The 19,482-nt window shown below is 41.1% G+C and overlaps 1 protein-coding gene across 1 annotated transcript in view; it reads left to right on the top strand.

Moving 5' to 3' along the window:
* MCF2L2 (MCF.2 cell line derived transforming sequence-like 2) overlaps window positions 1–19,482 on the top strand; it is a 273,630-nt gene that overhangs the window by 143,234 nt on the left and 110,914 nt on the right. The window contains exon 14 of the mRNA XM_061166666.1: window positions 6,233–6,324. Within this exon, the coding sequence (XP_061022649.1) occupies window positions 6,233–6,324 (92 nt within the window). The remainder of the gene's footprint in view (window positions 1–6,232; window positions 6,325–19,482) is intronic.

Here is a 19,482-nt window from a genome sequence, read left to right as displayed (position 1 = left end):
CAGTACTTTGGCCACCTGATGCAAAGAGTTGACTCACTGGAAAAGACCCTGATGCTGGGAGGGATTGGGGGCAGGAGGAGAAGGGGGCGACAGAGGATGAGATGGCTGGATGGCATCACCAACTCGATGGGCATGAGTTTGAGTAAACTCCATGTGTTGGTGATGGACAGGGAGGCCTGGTGTGCTGCGATTCATGGGGTTGCAAAGAGTCGGACATGACTGAGCAACTGAACTGACTGAAATAACAGGGAGGGAACACAGCCCCACCCATCAACAGAAAATTAGATTAAAGATTAACTGAGCATGGCCCTGCCCATCAGAACAAGACCCAGTTTCCCCCTCAGTCAGTCTCTCCCATCAGGAAGCTTCCATAAGCCTCTTATCCTTCTCCATCAGACGGCAGACAGACTGAAAACCACAATCACAGAAAACTAACCAATCTGATCACAAGGACCACAGCTTTGTCTAACTCAGTGAAACTATCAGCCATGCCATGTAGGGCTACCTAAGACAGATGGGTCATGGTGGAGAGTTCTGACAAAATGTGGTCCACTGGAGAAGGGAATGGCAAACCACTTCAGTATTCTTGCCTTAAGAAACCCATGAATAGTATGAAAAGGCAAAAAGATAGGACACTGAAAGATGAACTCCCCAGGTGAGTAGGTGCCCAATATGATACTGGAGGTCAATGGAGAAATAACTCTAGAAAGAATGAAGAGACAGAGCCAAAGCAAAAACAACACCCAATTAGGGATGTGACAGGATGGAAGTAAAGTCTGATGCTGTAAAGAGCAATATTGCATAGGAACCTGGGATGTTAGGTCCATGAATTAGGGCAAATTAAAAGTGGTCAAACAGGAGATGGCAAGAGTGAACACTGACATTTTAGGAATCAGCTAACTAAAATGGACTGGAATGGGTGAATTTAACTCAGATGACCATTATATCTACTACTGTGGGCAAGAATCACTTAGAAGAAATGGAGTAGCCATCACAGTCAACAAATGAGTTTGAAATGCAGTACTTGGATACAATCTCAAATATGACAGAATGATCTCTGTTCATTTCCAAGGCAAACCATTCACTATCACAGTAATTCAAGTGTATGTCCTGACCAGTGATGCTGAAGAAGCTGAAGTTGAACAGTTCTGTGAAGACACCCTAGAACTAACACCCAAAAAAGATGTCCTTTTCAGATAGGGGACTAGAATGCCAAAGTAGGAAGTCAAGAAATACCTGGAGTAACAGGCAAATTTGGCCTTGAAGTACAGAATGAAGCAGGGTAAAGGCTAATAGAGTTTTGCCAAGAGAACACACTGGTCATAGCAATCACCCTCTTCCAACAACACAAGAGAAGACTCTACACATAGACATCACCAGATGGTCAACACTGAAATCAGATTGATTATATTCTTTGCAGCTAAAGATGGAGAGCCCTATACAGTCAGCAAAAATAAGACTGGGAGCTGACTGTGGCTCAGATCATGAACTCCTTATTGCCAAATTCAGACTTAAATTGAAGAAAGTAGGGAAAACCACCAGACCATTCAGGTATGATGTAAATAAAATCCCTTACGACTATGCAGTGGAAGTGAGAAGTAGATTCAAGGGGTTATATCTGATTGACAGAGTGCCTGAAAACTATGGACGGAGGTTTGTGACATTGTACAGGAGGCAGGGATCAAGACCATCTCCAAGAAAAAGAAATGCAAAAAGGCCAAATGGCTGTCTGAGGAGGCCTTACAAATAGCTGTGAAAAGAAGAGAAGCGAAAGGCAAAGGAGAAAAGGAAAGATACACCCATCTGAATGCAGAATTCCAAAGAATAGCAAGGAGAAATAAGAAAGCCTTCCTCAGTGATCAGTGCAAAGAAATAGAGGAAAACAACAGAATGGGAAAGACTAGAGATCTCTTCAAGAAAATTAGAGATACCAAGGGAATATTTCATGCAAAGATGGGCACAATAAAGGACAGAAACGGTATGGACCTAACAGAAGCAGCAGATATTAAGAAGAGGTGGCAAGAATACACAGAAGAACTATACAAAACAGATCTTTATGACCCAGATAATCACGGTGGTGTGATCACTCACCTAGAGTCAGACATCCTGGAATGCCAAGTCAAGTGGGCCTTAGGAAGCATCACTACGAACAAAGCTAGTGGAGGCGATGGAATTCCAGTTGAGCTATTTCAAATCCTAAAAGATGATGCTGTGAAGGTGCTGCACTCAATATGCCAGCAAATTTGGAAAACTCAGCAGTGGCCACAGGACTGGAAAAGGTCAGTTTTCATTCCAATCCCAAAGAAAGGCAATGCCAAAGAATGCTCAAACTACCGCACAATTGCACTCATCTCACAGGCTAGCAAAGTACTGCCCAAAATTCTCCAAGCCAGACTTCAATAGTACGTGAACCATGAACTTCCAGATGTTCAAGCTGGATTTAGAAAAGGCAAGGAAACCAGAGATCAAATTGCCAACATATGTTGGATCTTTGAAAAAGTAAGAGAATTTCAGAAGAGCATCTACTTCTGCTTTATTGACTACACCAAAGCCTTTGACTGTGTGGATCACAATAAACTGTGGAAAACTTAAGCGATGGGAATACCAGACCACCTGACCTGCCTCCCGAGAAATCTGTATGCAGGTCAGGAAGCAACAGTTAGAACTGGACATGGAACAACAGACTGGTTCCAAATCAGGAAAGGAGTACATTAAGGCTATATGTTGTCACCCTGCTTATTTAACTTATATGCAGAGTACATCATGAGAAACCACTCACCTGGGGAGTTCATCTTTCAGTGTCCTATCTTTTTGCCTTTTCATACTATTCATGGGGTTCTTAAGGCAAGAATACTGAAGTGGTTTGCCATTCCCTTCTCCAGTGGACCACATTTTGTCAGAACTCTCCACCATGACCCATCTGTCTTAGGTAGCCCTACATGGCATGGCTGATAGTTTCACTGAGTTAGACAAAGCTGTGGTCCTTGTGATCAGATTGGTTAGTTTTCTGTGATTGTGGTTTTCAGTCTGTCTGCCCTCTGATGGAGAAGGATAAGAGCACAAGTGGTCATAGCATGGATAAAGCACAAGTTGCAATCAAGATTGCTGGGAGAAATATCAATAATCTCAGATATGCAGATGACACCACCATTATGGCAGAAAGCAAAGAAGAATTAAAGAGCCTGTTGATGAAAGTGAGAGAGGAGAGTGAAAAAGTTGGCTTAAAACTCAGCATTCAGAAAACTAAGATCATGGCATCTGGTCCCATCACTTCATGGCAAATAGATGGGGAAACAGTGGAAACAGTGAGATACTTTATTATTTTTTTTTTTGGCTCCAAAATCAGTGCAAATGGTGACTGCTGACATAAAATTAAAAGACCCTTGCTCCTTGGAAGAAAAGTTATGACCAACCTATACAGCATATTAAAAAGCAGAGACATTATTTTGCCAACCAAGGTCCGTCTAGTCAAAACTGTGGTTTTTCCAGTAGTCATATATGGATGTGAAATTTGGACTACAAAGAAAGCTGAGTGCCGAAGAATTGATGGCTTTGAACTGTGTTGTTAGAGAAGACTTTTGAGAGTCTCTTGGACAGCAAAGGGATCCAACCAGTCCATCCTAAAAGAAATCAGTCCTGAATATTTATTGGAAGGACTGATGCTGAAGCTGAAACTGTGATACTTTGGCCACCTGATGTGAAGAACTGACTCGTGAAAACACCCTGATTGAGGGCGGGAGGAGAAGGGATGACAGAGGATGAGATGGTTGTATGGCACCACCACCTCAATGTACATGAGTATGAGTAAACTCTGGGAGTTGGCAATGGACAGAAAGGCCTGGAATGCTGCAGTCCATGGGGTCCCAAAGAGTCAGACACAACTGAGCGACTGAACTGAACTGAACTGAGGCTAAGGCTCTTTGATAATGTATGCGTCATATGTGGAAGAGCAAAACTTGAACTCTGGCAACACTGCTCTCTCGTCCTTGCCTTTAACTTCACCACTGTACCACCACTGTACTTAACAGAGTTAAGGGGAAGTGGTTCTCGGTCATGGGTATTGCCAATCAGTATATGCATTTCTAGCTTCCTGTTACTATGCCTAGAATCACTCAGGTTACAGAGATCCTGCAGAGAACGAGGAGCCCAATGTGTTGTACATTGGTATAAAATAGCTTCAACAGTCATACCACCTGGGGCAGCTAGCTGTGCATTTCGCTACAGATTTCAACATAACATGTTTAGAAAACCCACAGAAGCACTGTTTATAATAGCCAGGACATGGAAGCAACCTAGATGCCCATCAGCAGATGAATGGATAAGAAAGCTATGGTACATATACACAATGGAATATTACTCAGCCATTAAAAAGAATACATTTGAATCAGTTCTAATGAGATGGATGAAACTGGAGCCCATTATACAGAGTGAATTAAGCCAGAAAGATAAACACCAATACAGTATACTAACGCATATATATGGAATTTAGAAAGATGGTAACCATAACCCTATATGCAAGACAGCAAAAGAGACACAGATGTATAGAACAGACTTTTGGACTCTATGGCAGAAGGTGAGGGTGGGATGATCTGAGAGAATAGCATTGAAACATGTATATTATCAAGTGTGAAACAGATCCAGTCCAGGTTGGATGCATGAGACAAGTGCTCAGGGCTGGTGCACTGGGATGACCCAGAGGGATGGGATGGGGAGGGAGGTGGGAGGGGGGTTCAGGATGGGGAACACATGTAAATCCATGGCTGATTCATGTCAATGTATCACAAAAAACCACTACAATATGTAAAGTAATTAGCCTCCAACTAATAAAAATAAATGGAAAAACAAAACAAAACCAGGGGAAAGCTGGTAAGGTCTATCTACATCAGTAATTTCAAACATGGATGAGCTATGTAGTTAGTGGGGAGGAGGTGTTATCAGATATAAATTCCTGAATCCTGCTTGTGATATTCAGATCCACCAGATCTATTTTTGTTTATTTTGTTTGTATTTTTTCTTATGTTTTTATTAAAATTTTACATAGAATGAAAAAAAAAAAAAGAAAACCCACAGGAAGATCAAGGGGCTTCCAGTTGGCTCACAGAGGCTTGGGAAGGGCCTGTGGAGGCAAGACAGTCAACCTCCATCAAGTGTGCCACACATAAGCATCTGGGTGGTATTGGTGACTCTAGGTGGATGACATTTTGGCCACCAGACCTAGAAATGCTCATATCCTGTCCTGGGTTAATCGCATGTATCCTGTGAGTTTCCCAAAGGAACTATATATACAAGGGTGGTGATGGTGACAAGTTAGAATGTAAAGTATCACTACTTACTAGTCTTGTAGTCATCACCCCCAGGGCAGCCTTCTGGTAAAACTGGATTAGAAAGCTACAAATCTAACTGGGGCTTCTCCTCCCCAAATCCCAATCTTACTGCCAAATGACCATGGAGGTTGAAGATGGTTGTTTCCCAGGCGTCTTAGTGCCCTGTGGGAAGGAGAGGAGGGAGAGAGAATGATTGAGAGCTAAGAGTAAGAGCAAGCCTGCCCAATTTCCTCCAGACTCAGCAGATTCTTCACACAGTCATCCTATCCACTAATAAATGCGATTGCATCAGTTCTGGAATGTTAGGTCATTTGATTAGCAATGATTTCTATCCTCTTACATAATCATAGTGTGTTTAAATGGTAAGATTTTAGTATTTTTCAAATTTTCTATTAATAATCACTAATTAATTACCTGTATAATGGAAAGAATACACTCAGTAGAATGTGGTACCTAGAATTCAATCTTCCAATCCAAGAGCAACAAGTGCAATGTTATACATTGCAAATGAAAATGCTAAAGCATCAGTGTATAAGCAGAATCCATGAAGCTTAGAATAGTTAAGGAAGACTCCATGAAGAAAACAACTTTTTAACTGGGCCTTAAAAATGGGAATGATGGAAACCATCATTTTTACCACATTACCTTGATTGACTGGTTGCAATTTGATGTTTTCCATGGTGTTGGGTATGACTTTTTTCTCTTTGGATCAAGTGCCTGGGATCAAGGACTCTTTCTTTTCTGCATCTCATCTTCACCTCCAATTTCATCTACTATTTTGAAAATCACTGTAGCAGCTCAATTAAGCTTTGTTAATCAACTACATCAGCATGATCCAAGTCAGGCTAAGTGCTCTGAGTTATTAGCCAACTAGCCAAATTAATGGCAGGTTTCCTTTATCTCTCTAGTTCCTCGTCAGAAAACATCTGAGGAACCTTATGTGGAGACAGATTTAAACTCAGGGGAAAAGGAAGATAATGAGACTAAATCTGAAGTCAAGGTAAGATCACCTTTCCTTTACTGATAGAAATTTCTGACATGTATAAGAGTGCTGCCATAATTATCAATAAACCAATAAATTGTGTTTCCCTATTTTATATCTATCATCACCCCCAGAAGATGTGCCCATAAAGGCACATAGCACAGTCTAGTGCTCCCAAGAGATGAGCTTTGTAGAATTTCTTCCTTTTCTTAATTGCAACTAAAAATGAAAAGCTGTCTGGTCATACATAACATACTTGGGGCTTCCCAGGTAGCACTAGTAATAAAGAACCGCCTGCCAATGCAGGAGACAGAAGAGATGTGGGTTTGATCCCTGGGTCAGGAAGATCCCCTGGAGGAGGGCATAACAACCCACTCCAGCATTCTTGCCTAGAGAATCCCATGGATAGAGGAGCCTGGTGGGCTATAGTCCATAGGGTTGCAAAGAGTCAGTCATGACTAAAGCAACTTAGCAGAGCACATACAGCATAATGTACGTGATTATTGATAAATAAAGTTTTATTGAAGATAAAATCATTTTATTCATTCCTATAATCTGACTTCATATTTAAAATTGGTAGAACAGTGTATGCTTTATATATATATATATAAAAGAACACGACAAAATTGCATACAGCTACACATACATACACACACACACATAGCTGATGAACTCGGAATAAGTACTGTGGATTGTGCCAAAGTCATTTTCTTGCTTTTAATACTATACTCTAGTTGTGTGGGAGAAGGCAATGGCACCCCACTCCAGTACTCTTGCCTGGAAAATCCCATGGATGGAGGAGCCTGGTAGGCTGCAGTCCATGGGGTCGCTAGGAGTCGGACATGACTGAGCAACTTTACCTTCACTTTTCACTTCCATGCATTGGAGAAGGAAATGGCAACCCACTCCAGTGTTCTTGCCTGGAGAATCCCAGGGATGGAGGAGCCTGGTGGACTGCCGTCTATGGGGTCACACAGAGTTGGACATGACTGAAGTGACTTAGCAGCAGCAGCAGCAGCTAGTTGTTTGAGATGTTAACATTTGAGGAGGTTGGGGGAAGAATTCATGGGACTTACCTGTACATTTATTTGTAAACTCATGTGAATCTATAATTATTTCAAAATAAATTTTTTTTTTTAAAAAGCATAAACTTTGGAATCTGGCCTCTCTACACCTGTTTCTCATCTGTAAAACTGAATAACAACAGCTACCTCCTGAAACTGTTTCAAACATCAATAGAAAATTTGAAAATGGCCAAGCACTGTATAATTGTAAAGTAACACTATATTAAAAAACCCCAGCAAAATGAATTATGAATATATATTGCTGTTTAGCAACCCCAGAACAGGTCCCCTTTCCTCTGCCTCACTGAAAAATTAAATATCTGGCTGACTGAATGGTTCTGAAACAGAAGCCAGTAGACTGTGGGCTCAAATGTACTTCACCAATAATTCATATTCATCATCAGTGCCTAATGTGTCCAAATCTAGGTTCCCCCAACAGAGAATCCACTGACCATTAAGGAGTCAGGCAGAAAGCAAGTCATAGGCTTTTCTTCCTGGAGGCAGAAACAATGTGGGCACTAGTTCCCAGCAGACTTTTCTTAGAGAGAAAGTTGCATTCTTCTGTGTTTGTTCAGCCATCCTTCTGTATTCTGGGCAGATGAGGGCACTGTTATTGCTGTTTTAGAATCCCTGATAGTTGTAGGTATTACATCACCATGTCTTCCAGAGTTAGGAAGCAGTTTGCAACTTCATACAGTCTTGTAAAAACTTTTTTTTGGTCAATGTCTTTGTCTGGTTTTGGTATCAGGGTAATGGTGGCTTCATAGAATAACTTTGGGAGTGTTTCCTTCTCTTCAGCTTTTTGGAAAAGTTTGAGAATGATCAGTGTAAGTTCTTATTTGTATGTGTGGTAGAATTCCCCAGTGAAGCCCTCTGGTCCTGGACTTTTGTTTTTAAGGAGTTTTGATTATTATTATGGATTCTATCTCACTTCCAGTGATCAATCTGCTCAGATTATCTGTTTCTTCTTGATTCAGTTTTAGTGGGCTGTATGTTTCTAAAAGCTTGTCAATTCCCTCTAGGTTGTCCAATTTGTTGGCATATAATTATTCATAGTATCATACAGTCTTGGTCAGACATTTTTTGAAATGGGCAAATGTAATTAAACTTCACCTGACTTAACATTCATGAAGTCTGTGAAATCATTAAGTTATATAAAAAGGGTTTAACTACGATCACCTTCAAAACTGAGCATCAATCTACCCTTTTCTGTACCCTGGTCTCCAGAGAATGTCATCCTTGAAGGTGAGGTCTGTGTCAAGTGCACCAGAGCCCAGATTGGGTACCTGAACTCGTACGTCATTGCATCGACTCACATTGTGATTTCAACTCATTTCATATCTCTGTGACCTACTTTGCCTATCTTTAGACAGCATATTTATGACCTGCACACTTTTTTGTTATTTATTTTTAATTGAAGGATAATTGCTTTACAGTATTGTGTTGGTTTCTACCAAACATAAACATGAATCAGCCATAGGTTTACCATACTTTATAAAGATGCCATGGGAGTTGTCAGTATGTAAAGGTTCTCATATATAAGAATTCAAATTAGAGTAAATTATTTCAATAATTGTAAACAATATGAGTGCTGTTGTTTTATTTGTTGTAAAAGAAGAAAAAAAGGAAATATTGTCAGTAAAATAAAGCACCTTTCCTCAGGGAAAACCTCAAAGTATTTAAGGCCAAAGGTTTCCATAAACTATGTTTATCATTTACTCTGATGTTACATACCAGTAAAAATAAACAGTGCAGGAACAGGGGTAGCTTTAGACAGAGGCCAACAGGGTTGGAAAATGTTAAGTAGGATTCAGAAAACTCTGACGACCAAACTTCTGATTTCTTCCTTCTTCTGCTGTGCTGTTTGTTTAACTCAGGCTCCAAGCCCATCCTGCTAAGATGCTTGCTCCCACTGGGTTTAGGCAGATCACCAACAGCAGAGGTCCTCCTGAGCAGACACAGGTACAGGCTATCGCCATCCTTCTGTGCTTGTGTTGCTTTTTCCCTTGCTGTTGCCTTGTTTAGGCATTTAATGAAGGGCTTTTCTCACAAGAACTTATATGTTAACAGTCAAGGTAGAAAAGCAAGCAGAATAGGAACAGAGGCTGCCAACTTCCTCATTTTGGAGAACAGTGGCATGTCAGACTTTTGCTTCTAAAGCCCACAGCTATGAGAAGAGTAAGCAGAATCCACAGTCATGAACAATATAAGTAGGAAGATAGGAGATTTGTGCACTAAAGCCCCAAATCCTGAACCTAGAAATCAATTTAGAATCAGTAAATGCAATTAGTGTTTCCCAAGGTGGGTGGTATAACCAGGAAAATCATCATTCTAAAATATGTAAGTAAACTAGTAAGAAAAAAGGTAAATTAGAAAAGAAGGTTTAGATACATGCCTGGATTGTTCAAAAACAGGAACAAGGAGGGTTAATGACACAAGAACAATCACTGATGCTTGTGTTTTATGGCCACTGTCCAAAGCAGATGACCAGGATAGGAGAACACGCATTGGCCTCCAGGTAACAATTCAGACACCTTTTAAGCCTTAGGCCAGGAACTCAAAGATGAAATGAAGCCGCAGCCAGTCTAGGAGAGTGAATCATAAAGTTGTGATAAATGTTCCTCCTTGCCCTCAAGAGGAAAAGCTCATGGGGGGGGAAAAAAAAACTTTAAACCCAAACCATTCATGATTTCTGCTGGAATCACTGATACTACCTGCAAGTAAGATCATGATACGATTTTATCGTCATCAGAGAATTCATTCCCAAAAAAGGTGTCCTTTGTCCTGTGGCAGGAGGATCCCTGGTGTGCCAGTTCACAGGAACTTGACAAGCTCAACTTGAGGAGGCTGCTGAGACTCGTGGGGCAGTCTGGCAGCTGTGAGGGCATGCGCTTGGCTCCCTGACACTGTCTCTGGGAAAGCCACAGTGCAGTCATTTGCTGTGGTTGCTGGCAGTAGTGAAGTGGCTACTTTCTGTTCTTCATGTCACCAGTTGGAAGTTGAAAGCATGACTCACCGAGGCTGCTTTCCCTGGGCTGCGCATATCACTGCCTCTTTGAAGCTGTAAGGAAGCCAAAGGTTGATGAGGGTTTCTTTTTCTTGAACGCCAACCCTCAGGAAAAAGGAAGCGCTGTTGGCCGTGAGCACCACGAACAGTATTTCTGGGCACCTATTAAAATAGCAAGGCCTTTTCAGGCTTCTGAGCAAAGAGGCTCCTTCATAAAATTTTTTTAAAAGCATAAAAAGCCAAGGTAGAAAGAAAACTGAGGTGAGGGAATGGTTGCTACACTGACTGAGGGCCAGACATTGTGCTAGGTCCTATGTATACCTGACTTCATCACCAGTCCTCAATTTGTGAGGAAGGTAACCCCTCCTTTGTTTTATCTGTGATGCTGTTGAAACTCTGAGGAACTAAGTGAGTTTCCCCAGGGCTCACACATCCAGTAAATGATTGAACTGGAACCTGAAATTAGCAGTTTACTTAATCTTGCATTTACTGTTCTATCTAATTTAACCTATCTACATGATAACTTACTTAATCTACCTAACTAGCAATTTACTTAACCCTTCATCCTCTAACTTTCCTCTTCTGCAAAATGCAGATAAAGTGACCTCCTCCAAGTGGCTGATTATATGAGTAATATATAGGAAGCACCTAGCATGATGCCTGGCATACAGAAGATTCTTAGTAATGTTAGTTTCCCATTTAATCCTATATTTATTTATAAACATAATAAACATAGAATACTCTGTGTAAGAGATGAAAAGAAGCTGAATGAAGGTCAGATTCAGGTCTTAAATAGTTTCTCCTAATCTTGAATATGTATCTTTTTGCCAAATGATAACAGATCAGGGCCAAATTCAGTTCATTGCTTTCTCACTCTTCTGAATCCCAGAATCTTTCATTTACCTGTTTCTCACCAAGAGAACTATGTGTATGATAAGCACATTTCACTGTTCACTTTCTGTGATGTTTTGAAGTCTGGTCATTCTTAGAGATAATAAGAAATTCAAAGAATCCACCAAATCTTGAGCTCCCCAGCCAAGCTCTCTGATAAGTCTCTAGAATGAAGATTCTTGAGGTTTCCTATGTACTACAACCCTGAGAAGCTTATTCACAAAACAGATTCTCAGGCTCCAGCCACAGAGATGCTAATTCAGGAGGTCTGGGGTAGGGCCCAGGAATCTGAATTTTTAACTTGTGCATATGGTGACTAGAATGCAGGTGGTATAAGGACTGCACTTTTGGTCACATGGGGCTAGAGGCTATATGTGTAGGCCATTCAGATAAAGAAGAAATTATTAAGGTAAATATGGGTCTCATAGCTAATATAGGGTCCAGAACATAGGAGAGTGAGAATGTGATTATATTAATCTATGAGAATGTATTTTTCACTGAAGGAACTACATGAAAAAAAAAAAAAAAAGAATAACAGGAAGACCACTGTTGGCTTTGCTCTTTGACCAATACAAAGTTGACCTGACTGAAATGTTTGATGTGTCCAGTTTGGGTAGCTTATTCAGCTCAATTTAATAAATATCAAAGCTATTGCTATGGGTCACATATGGGAAACAATTCTAACATGGGACCTAAACTCAAAAAACTTATAAGTTTCAGGGGAGAAACAACCTATTTCTAATAATTTATAATACAAAGCAGAATGACATACCTCTGGTAAAAGGAATATCATGTATTAGAAGGCAGAAGTTTGAGTAAGCTCATGGACATGAGTTTGAGTAAGCTCCAGGAGTTGGTGATGGACAGGGAAGCCTGGAATGCTGCAGTCCATGGGGTCGCAAAGAGTCGGACCCGACTGAGCAACTGAACTGAACTGAGAAGGCAGAAGAGGGGACTGTTCATAGCAAGTATGTCGGGAATGTTTTTTCAAAGAAGGTAGCATTTGAACTTTAAAGAATAAGTACAGAGTGCCAGTCTGGATTCCTGGTGTTATGTAGCAGTTTCCCACTAGCTAGCTGTTTTATACGTGGTAGTGTATATATGTCAGTGCTGCTCTCTCAGTTCGTCCCATGTTCTCCCTCTGGTGTTCTGTGACAACCTAGATGGGTGGGATGGGGGTATCAAGGGGGGGGGGGGGGATAGATACTTATGGCTGATTTCCATTATCAGACACATATAGATGCTTATAGCTGATTTCTATTGTTATACAGCTGAAACCAACACAACACTGTAAAGCAAGTATCCTCCAACTGAAAATTTAAAAGAAAGAATAAATGCAACTTTGAACATGATGCAGTTGAAGGCACTGAGGTGAACAGGCTACAGGCTCTGCAATTCCAACTCTAGGACGTTCTGGAAAAGGCAGAACCCATGGAGACAGCAAAAGATCAGTGGTCCCTGGGGGTTAGTGGGGAGCAGGGATAAACAGGCAGAGCACAGAGGAATTTTAGGGCAGGAAAGTACTTTATGACCTGACTGTCAGTGCAGGTTCTCATTTGCAGCAACTGTACCCTCTGGGGATGTAACAGTGGGGGCTGGGGACAAGGGATCTCTGCCTTCCCTTCACTTTTTTTTTTAAATGTTTATTTATTTTACATTACAATGTTGTATTGGTTTTGCCATACATTGACTTGAATCCTCCATGGGTGTACATGTGTTCCCCATCCTGAACCCCCCAGCTACCTCCCTCCCCATCCCATTCCTCTGGGTCATCCCAGTGCACCAGCCCTGAGCACCCTGTCTCATGCATCAAGCCTGGACTGATGATTCGTTTCACATATGATAATTTACATGTTTCAATGCATTCTCCCATATCATCCCGCCCTCGCCCTCTCCCACAGAGTCCAAAAGACTGTTCAATACATCTGTGTCTCTTTTGCTGTCTCACTTTTGCGTGGAACCTAAAACTGCTCTGAAAAATAAAACCTATTAAAAAAAAAAAAGAATAAATGCAACTTTGAAAGGTAGATAAGACAGAGAAGGCCAGTCCAGGATGGGGAAGGAGTAAAGCCTCAGAAATCTGAAGGGAGCATAGGCTATTCTGGGAATAGTCCAAGAAAACTTGGAAGGTAGACCAAAGACAGGTTGCTTAAGGCTTTGGTTGAGGGTTTTTGCCAACAAAGGCACCTGTGTACTTGCACAACATGGATATAGCAATGGAGAGTAAATTAGATGAAGACAGGCAGGCTGACCACCTGCCAGCAGTTGTCACAGTCTAGATGAGGCTTCGATGTTGAGAGCCTACTAATGGCAGTGCAAAAAAAGAAGATGGGCAGAGCTCATACCCATTAGTCCAGATGTTCCGCTGCCTGCGCCCCCAGGAATACTCTAGACTGTTCAAGCAAGTTTGATTAATGAAGGAATAGATCAAGGCAGAGAAATAAGAGGATAGATTTAATGGGGAAGGAAAGGAAGATATTGAAGAGCCATTCAAGTTTTTCATCTTGGATCCCTCAGTAGATGAATTTGTTAGCCAACATAGAGCACTCAGGTCAGTTCAGTTCAGTCGCTCAGTCATGTCCAACTCTTTGCAACCCCATGAACCACAGCATGCCAGGCCTCCCTGTCCATCACCAACTCCCGGAGTTCACACAAACTCATGTCCATTGAGTTGGTGATGCCATCCAACCATCTCATCCTCTGTTGTCCCCTTCTCCTCCTACCTTCAATCTTTCCTAGCATCAGGGTCTTTTCCAATGAGTCAGCTCTTCACATCAGGTGGCCAAAGTATTGGAGTTTCAGCTTCAGCATCAGTCCTTCCAATGAACACTCAGGACTGATCTACTTTAGGATGGACTGGTTGGATCTCCTTGTAGTCCAAGGGACTCTCAAAAGTCTTCTCCAACACCACAGTTCAAAAGCATCAATTCATCAGCGCTCAGCTTTCTTTATAGTACAACTCTCACATCCCTACATGACCACTGGAAAAACCATAGCCTTGACCAGATGGACCTTTGTTGGCAAAGTAATGTGTCTGCTTTTTAATATGCTGTCTAGGTTGGTCATAACTTTTCTTCCAAGGAGTAAGCGTCTTTTAATTTCATGGCTGCAGTCACCATCTCCAGTGATTTTGGAGCCCCTAAAAATAAAGTCTGCCACTGTTTCCACTGTTTCCCCATCTATTTGCCATGAAATGATGGGACTGGGTGCCATGATCTTAGTTTTATGAATGTTGAGCTTTAAGCCAACTTTTTCACTATCCTCTTTCACTTTCATCAAGATGCTCTTTAGTTCTTCTTCACTTTCTGCCATAAGGATGGTGTCATCTGCATACCTGAGGTAATTGGTATGTCTCCCGGCAATGTTGATTCCAGCTTGTGATTCATCCAGCCCAGCATTTCTCATGATGTACTCTGCATATAAGTTAAATAAGCAGGGTGACAATCAATATACAGCCTTGACATACTCCTTTTCCTATTTGGAACCAGTCTGTTGTTCCATGTCCTGTTCTAACTGTTGCTTCCTGACCTGCATACAGATTTCTCAGGAGACAGGTCAGTTGATCTGGGATTCCCATCTCTTGAAGAATTTTCCACAGTTTGTTGTGATCTACATAGTCAAAGGCTATGGCATAGTCAATAAAGCAGAAATAGATGTTTTTCTGGTATGCTCTTGCTTTTTTGATGATCCAGTGGATATTGATAATTTGATCTCTGGTTCCTCTGCCTTTCCTAAAACCAACTTGAACATCTGGAAGTTCATGGTTCATGTACTATTGAAGCCTGGCTTGGAGAATTTTGAACATTATTTTGCTAGTGTAGGAGATGAGTGCAATTGTGTGGTAGTTTGACCATTCTTTGGCTTTGCCTTTCTTTGGGATTGGAATGAAAACTGACTTTTCCAGTCCTGTGGCCACTGATGAGTTTTCCAAATTTGCTGGCATATTGAGTGCAGCACTTTCACAGCATCATCTTTCAGGATTTGAAGTAACTCAATTGGAATTCCATCACTTCCACTAGCTTTGTTCGTAGTGATGCTTCCTAAGACCCACTTGACTTTGCGTTCCTGGATGTCTGGCTTTAGGTGAGTGATCACACCATCATGACTATCTGGGTCATAAAGATCTTTTTTGTACAGTTCTTCTGTGTATTCTTGCCACCTCTTTTTAATATCTTCTGCTTCTTTTAGGTCCATACCGTTTCTGTCCTTTATTGTGCCCATCTTTGCTTGAAATGTCCCCTTGGTATCTCTAATTTTCTTGAAGAGAGCGCTAGTCTTTCCCATTCTGTTGTTTTCCTCCATTTCTTTGCACTGATCACTGAGGAAGGCTATCTTATCTCTCCTTGCTATTCTTTGGAATAGAGCACTCAGGAGGAGCAATAGAAAGTTAGGACTTCTGCAGGCTGAGTCCAGCATTTATGACCTCATAAATCTGTAATAGCAACTCACAGGCTATCTGTTGGCTGAGCTAACTCTGCCCCAGAGCCCACACTCCTCCCCGCACAAGCAAGAGTCAGCCAGTTGACCTTGAGGTTATGTAGAAATTATTGTGAACTAGGTTAAAGCACTTTTGTAAATCTAATAAAGCATTTTTCAAACCTGTGACTTTATTTGTCCTGACCGAGGGATCAGGGATTTTATTTATTTGACCCAGGGATTGAACCTGGATCTCCTGTATTGCAGGCAGATTCTTTACCAACTGAGTCACCAAGGAAGCCCAAGTAAAATTTACAGACATGCAAAAATTGTTACACTAACATTTATGCATTGAAGTTAAAAATCACATGAAATCAAACAGCCTGAGAAAATTTAGGATGTATGGGCAACTTCCTTTCAATGTTCATGGCTTACTTATTTCCCTCACATTTTCTTGGTTGGGGAATGGCAGAAAGGTATCTTGTGACATATTCCTTACTTTCTGATATTTTTAACAGAACTGCAGACCTGCGTATCATTGGTAAAACAATGTTTGCAGTTTTTTAAGAAGACATTTCCTTCCATAAACAAATATTATAAGTAATGTTTAGATATTAGTCCAACCTATAAAGCCAATTTAACCAGTAAGAACAGTGAACTAATTACTAACAATTCTAGCTGGGAAATTCAAGATCTTAGATAAAAGAGACCCCAGAAAAACTTTGTAAAGTTTGCATCTGGGACCCATTTCCTTATCTTTCTCTAGTTGTTTCCTCTTCCCACAAAGCTTCTGGACCACTAATGCCCATCTCCTCAAGCTTGCTCTTCCCCTCCAAAGAGCTTCCATCTATAAAATGTCCTAAAGCCTTCCTATTGTGCCTCCTCTCTTCTCCCCTACCTCTTGGAAGCTTCCTCCCAATGCAGCTGATCTGAATCAGAGGTGAGAGAAATCTGAAGGAGCTAGTTCACAGTAATGCATGGCAGAGTGACTGGTAGTCCCTAACCCTTCTGCAAATACTTGCCATCTTTTAAAAGGGACTGACTGTCCCTTTTATCCAGAGGAATATTTAGGCTGTGGCTTCTTCAGTGAAGTGTAGGAAAAAGTGTGCTGGAAAAAGGTCTGGGAGAGGGAGCAAATAGGATGAATCAGCTGGCTAGGGATTCCTTGAAGGATAGATTGTCTAAGTGGTTCCTGTTCAAAAATCCTTCCTATTCTCCACATTAGAACCCACTGAACCTCAAAAATCAGCAGGGTGGGGTTTCCCTTTCCTGGTAGTTCCAGCAATGGAGAGGGGAGGCTATTTCCTCCCAAGCTGATATTTTTCACTCTGACAAACACAGTGTCTTTAAGGTCACCCTAGACTGAGGCTGGAGGTTTCCTTTCCTTTCCTTCCTGCTCTCCTCCTCTAAGCCATGCCAATCTGTTTTATTCAGAGGTTCTTACTCTCTATACCTCTTTTGCTTTCTTGGGTTTTCATTATTAATTTACAATGCCAGAAGAGGCTCAACCTTAAACACTTGTAATGATCACTCTTCTTACTTTAAATAAATAGGGTCCCTGCTGGTTCAGTGGCTAAGACTCTATGCTCCCAATACAGGGGGCCCAGGTTCGATCCCTGGTCATGGAACTAGATCCTGCATGCTGCAACTAAGATCCAGTACAGCTAAAAACATAGATAAATAAATATTTTTAATAAAAATAAATAATGAAGAGGGTGGTTCAGCTCCTTATCTGCCTTCTATTTTCTCTCTCAGAATTAGGTCTAGCAGCTTTCCTTTTTAAGAAATGTGATAATATAATAAACCATACTTTTAAATTACCAGATACCATCTCTTTAAAAGAGTTGGAGATGAAGTTGCTCTCCGAGCATTCCTAAAATCATAAAGAGAAATCAGTTAATTTCAGGGAAAAACTAATTTGACTCTGTTTCACATGTTGCTGTCTCTTTTGGGGTGGGGGGAAATATTAATAATCAATTGAAAATTAGCTCTTGATAATTTTTATAATGTAGGTTTTAAAAAGATTCTTCAGAGAAATTGAGATAAAAAAATATTTTTAACAAAATTCCTTTAGGTTTGGCACTTAGCCTATTTTTTTCAAGTTTTGAAAATATGTCTTTCTTCAAAATATGGGAGAGAAGACAATCAGATTCTATGTTGAGTAGATATAGGAAGTCATAATTAAAGGTAATTCAGGAAAACTGCATGTGGGTTGGTGTCACTTTGAAACCAGGGAGAGGCTAAGGTACCGGGAGTGATGAAGGGCCTGGAGCAGCTACCAGCTTGCCTGCATTAATGAACACACAGGAGTAGGGAGTTCCCCACCTGACTGGCCTCCCAAAGGAGTAGTTTATGGGTTGGTTCCCTTTTACAGCACCAATTGACTGAGAAAATCCCTTCTGTGGGATGCCCTGGGGTATTTCCAAGTCAAGAGTGACTGAAGGAAAACAGGATATGATTTCACAAGAAACTTGTTCTGCTTTCAAATCACCTCATTTTATAATTCATTCAGTGAGACTTATAAGGAAATCCTAACAGAGAAATAAAGCAGCAGTTGGTGGGTTGGTCTGTGGTCAGTTTTCTTGGCTCATTATTTGAATCAAAGGACCAATATTTGGAAACAAGCAAGCATTTATTTGTATATGTTCCTCCTCATAGACCTTTTAGGAAGCTTAATTCAAAAGTTTCCCAAAAGTACTCTAGCTGTAGGTTGGCTTTCATCTCAAAATTGGAAGCAATAGCACCTATGTTGGTATTTTATATTATAAACAGAGGAACATTTAATTGCCAAATTACTCACCTCCCTTATTTTCAGTTCAGTTCAGTTCAGTCACTCAGTTGTGTCCGACTCTTTGTGATCCCATGAATCGCAGCACGCCAGGCCTCCCTGTCCATCACCAACTCCCAGAGTTTACTCAAACTCACGTCCATCGAGTCGGTGATGCCATCCAGACATCTCATCCTCTGTCATCCCCTTCTCCTCCTGCCCCCAATCCCTCCCAGCATCAGGGTCTTTTCCAATGAGTCAACTCTTCGCATGAGGTGGCCAAAGTATTGGAGTTTCAGCTTCAGCATCAGTCCTTCCAATGAACACCCAGGACTGATTTCCTTTAGGACTGACTGGTTGGATCTTCTTGCAGTCCAAGGGACTCTCAAGAGTCTTCTCCAACACCACAGTACCCTTATTTTACACAGAAGAAAATGGATACCCAGGAAGATTAAGTGACATGGCCAACATCTCCCAGCTAGTAACAAATGTGGGGGCTCTATTATAGATGGGCAGGTAGCAACTGCCCAGCAATTACTGAAGATCAGCATGCTGAGTGCATTACATAATTGCCTATTGTAATCTCCACCCAGGAGATATTAAAGAACCAACCATAAATGCCATTTATTAAGCTTTTCCTTTGTGCTAAGTATTTTAATGTTTGCCAACAAAGGTCCGTATAGTCAAAACTATGGTTTTTTCAGTAGTCATGTATGGATATGAGAGTTGGACCATGAAGAAAGCTGAGCACTAAAGAACTGATGCTTTTGAATTGTGCTGGAGAAAATTCTTGAGAATCCCTTGGACAGCAAGGATCAAATCAGTCAATCCTAAAGGAAATCAACCCTGAATATTCATTGGAAAGACTGATGCTAAAGTTGAAGCTCCAATACTTTGGCTATAAAGAACTAAATCATTGGAAAAGACCCTGATGCTGGGAAAGATCGAAGGCAGGAGGAGAAGGGGATGACAGAGGATGAGATGGTTGGATGGTATCATCGACTCAATGGACATGAGTTTGGGCAAACTCC

This window comes from Dama dama, chromosome 19 (assembly GCF_033118175.1).
Source record: "Dama dama isolate Ldn47 chromosome 19, ASM3311817v1, whole genome shotgun sequence".
Taxonomy (NCBI): Eukaryota; Metazoa; Chordata; class Mammalia; order Artiodactyla; family Cervidae; genus Dama; species Dama dama.
This window is presented reverse-complemented; position numbering and strand designations above follow the sequence as displayed.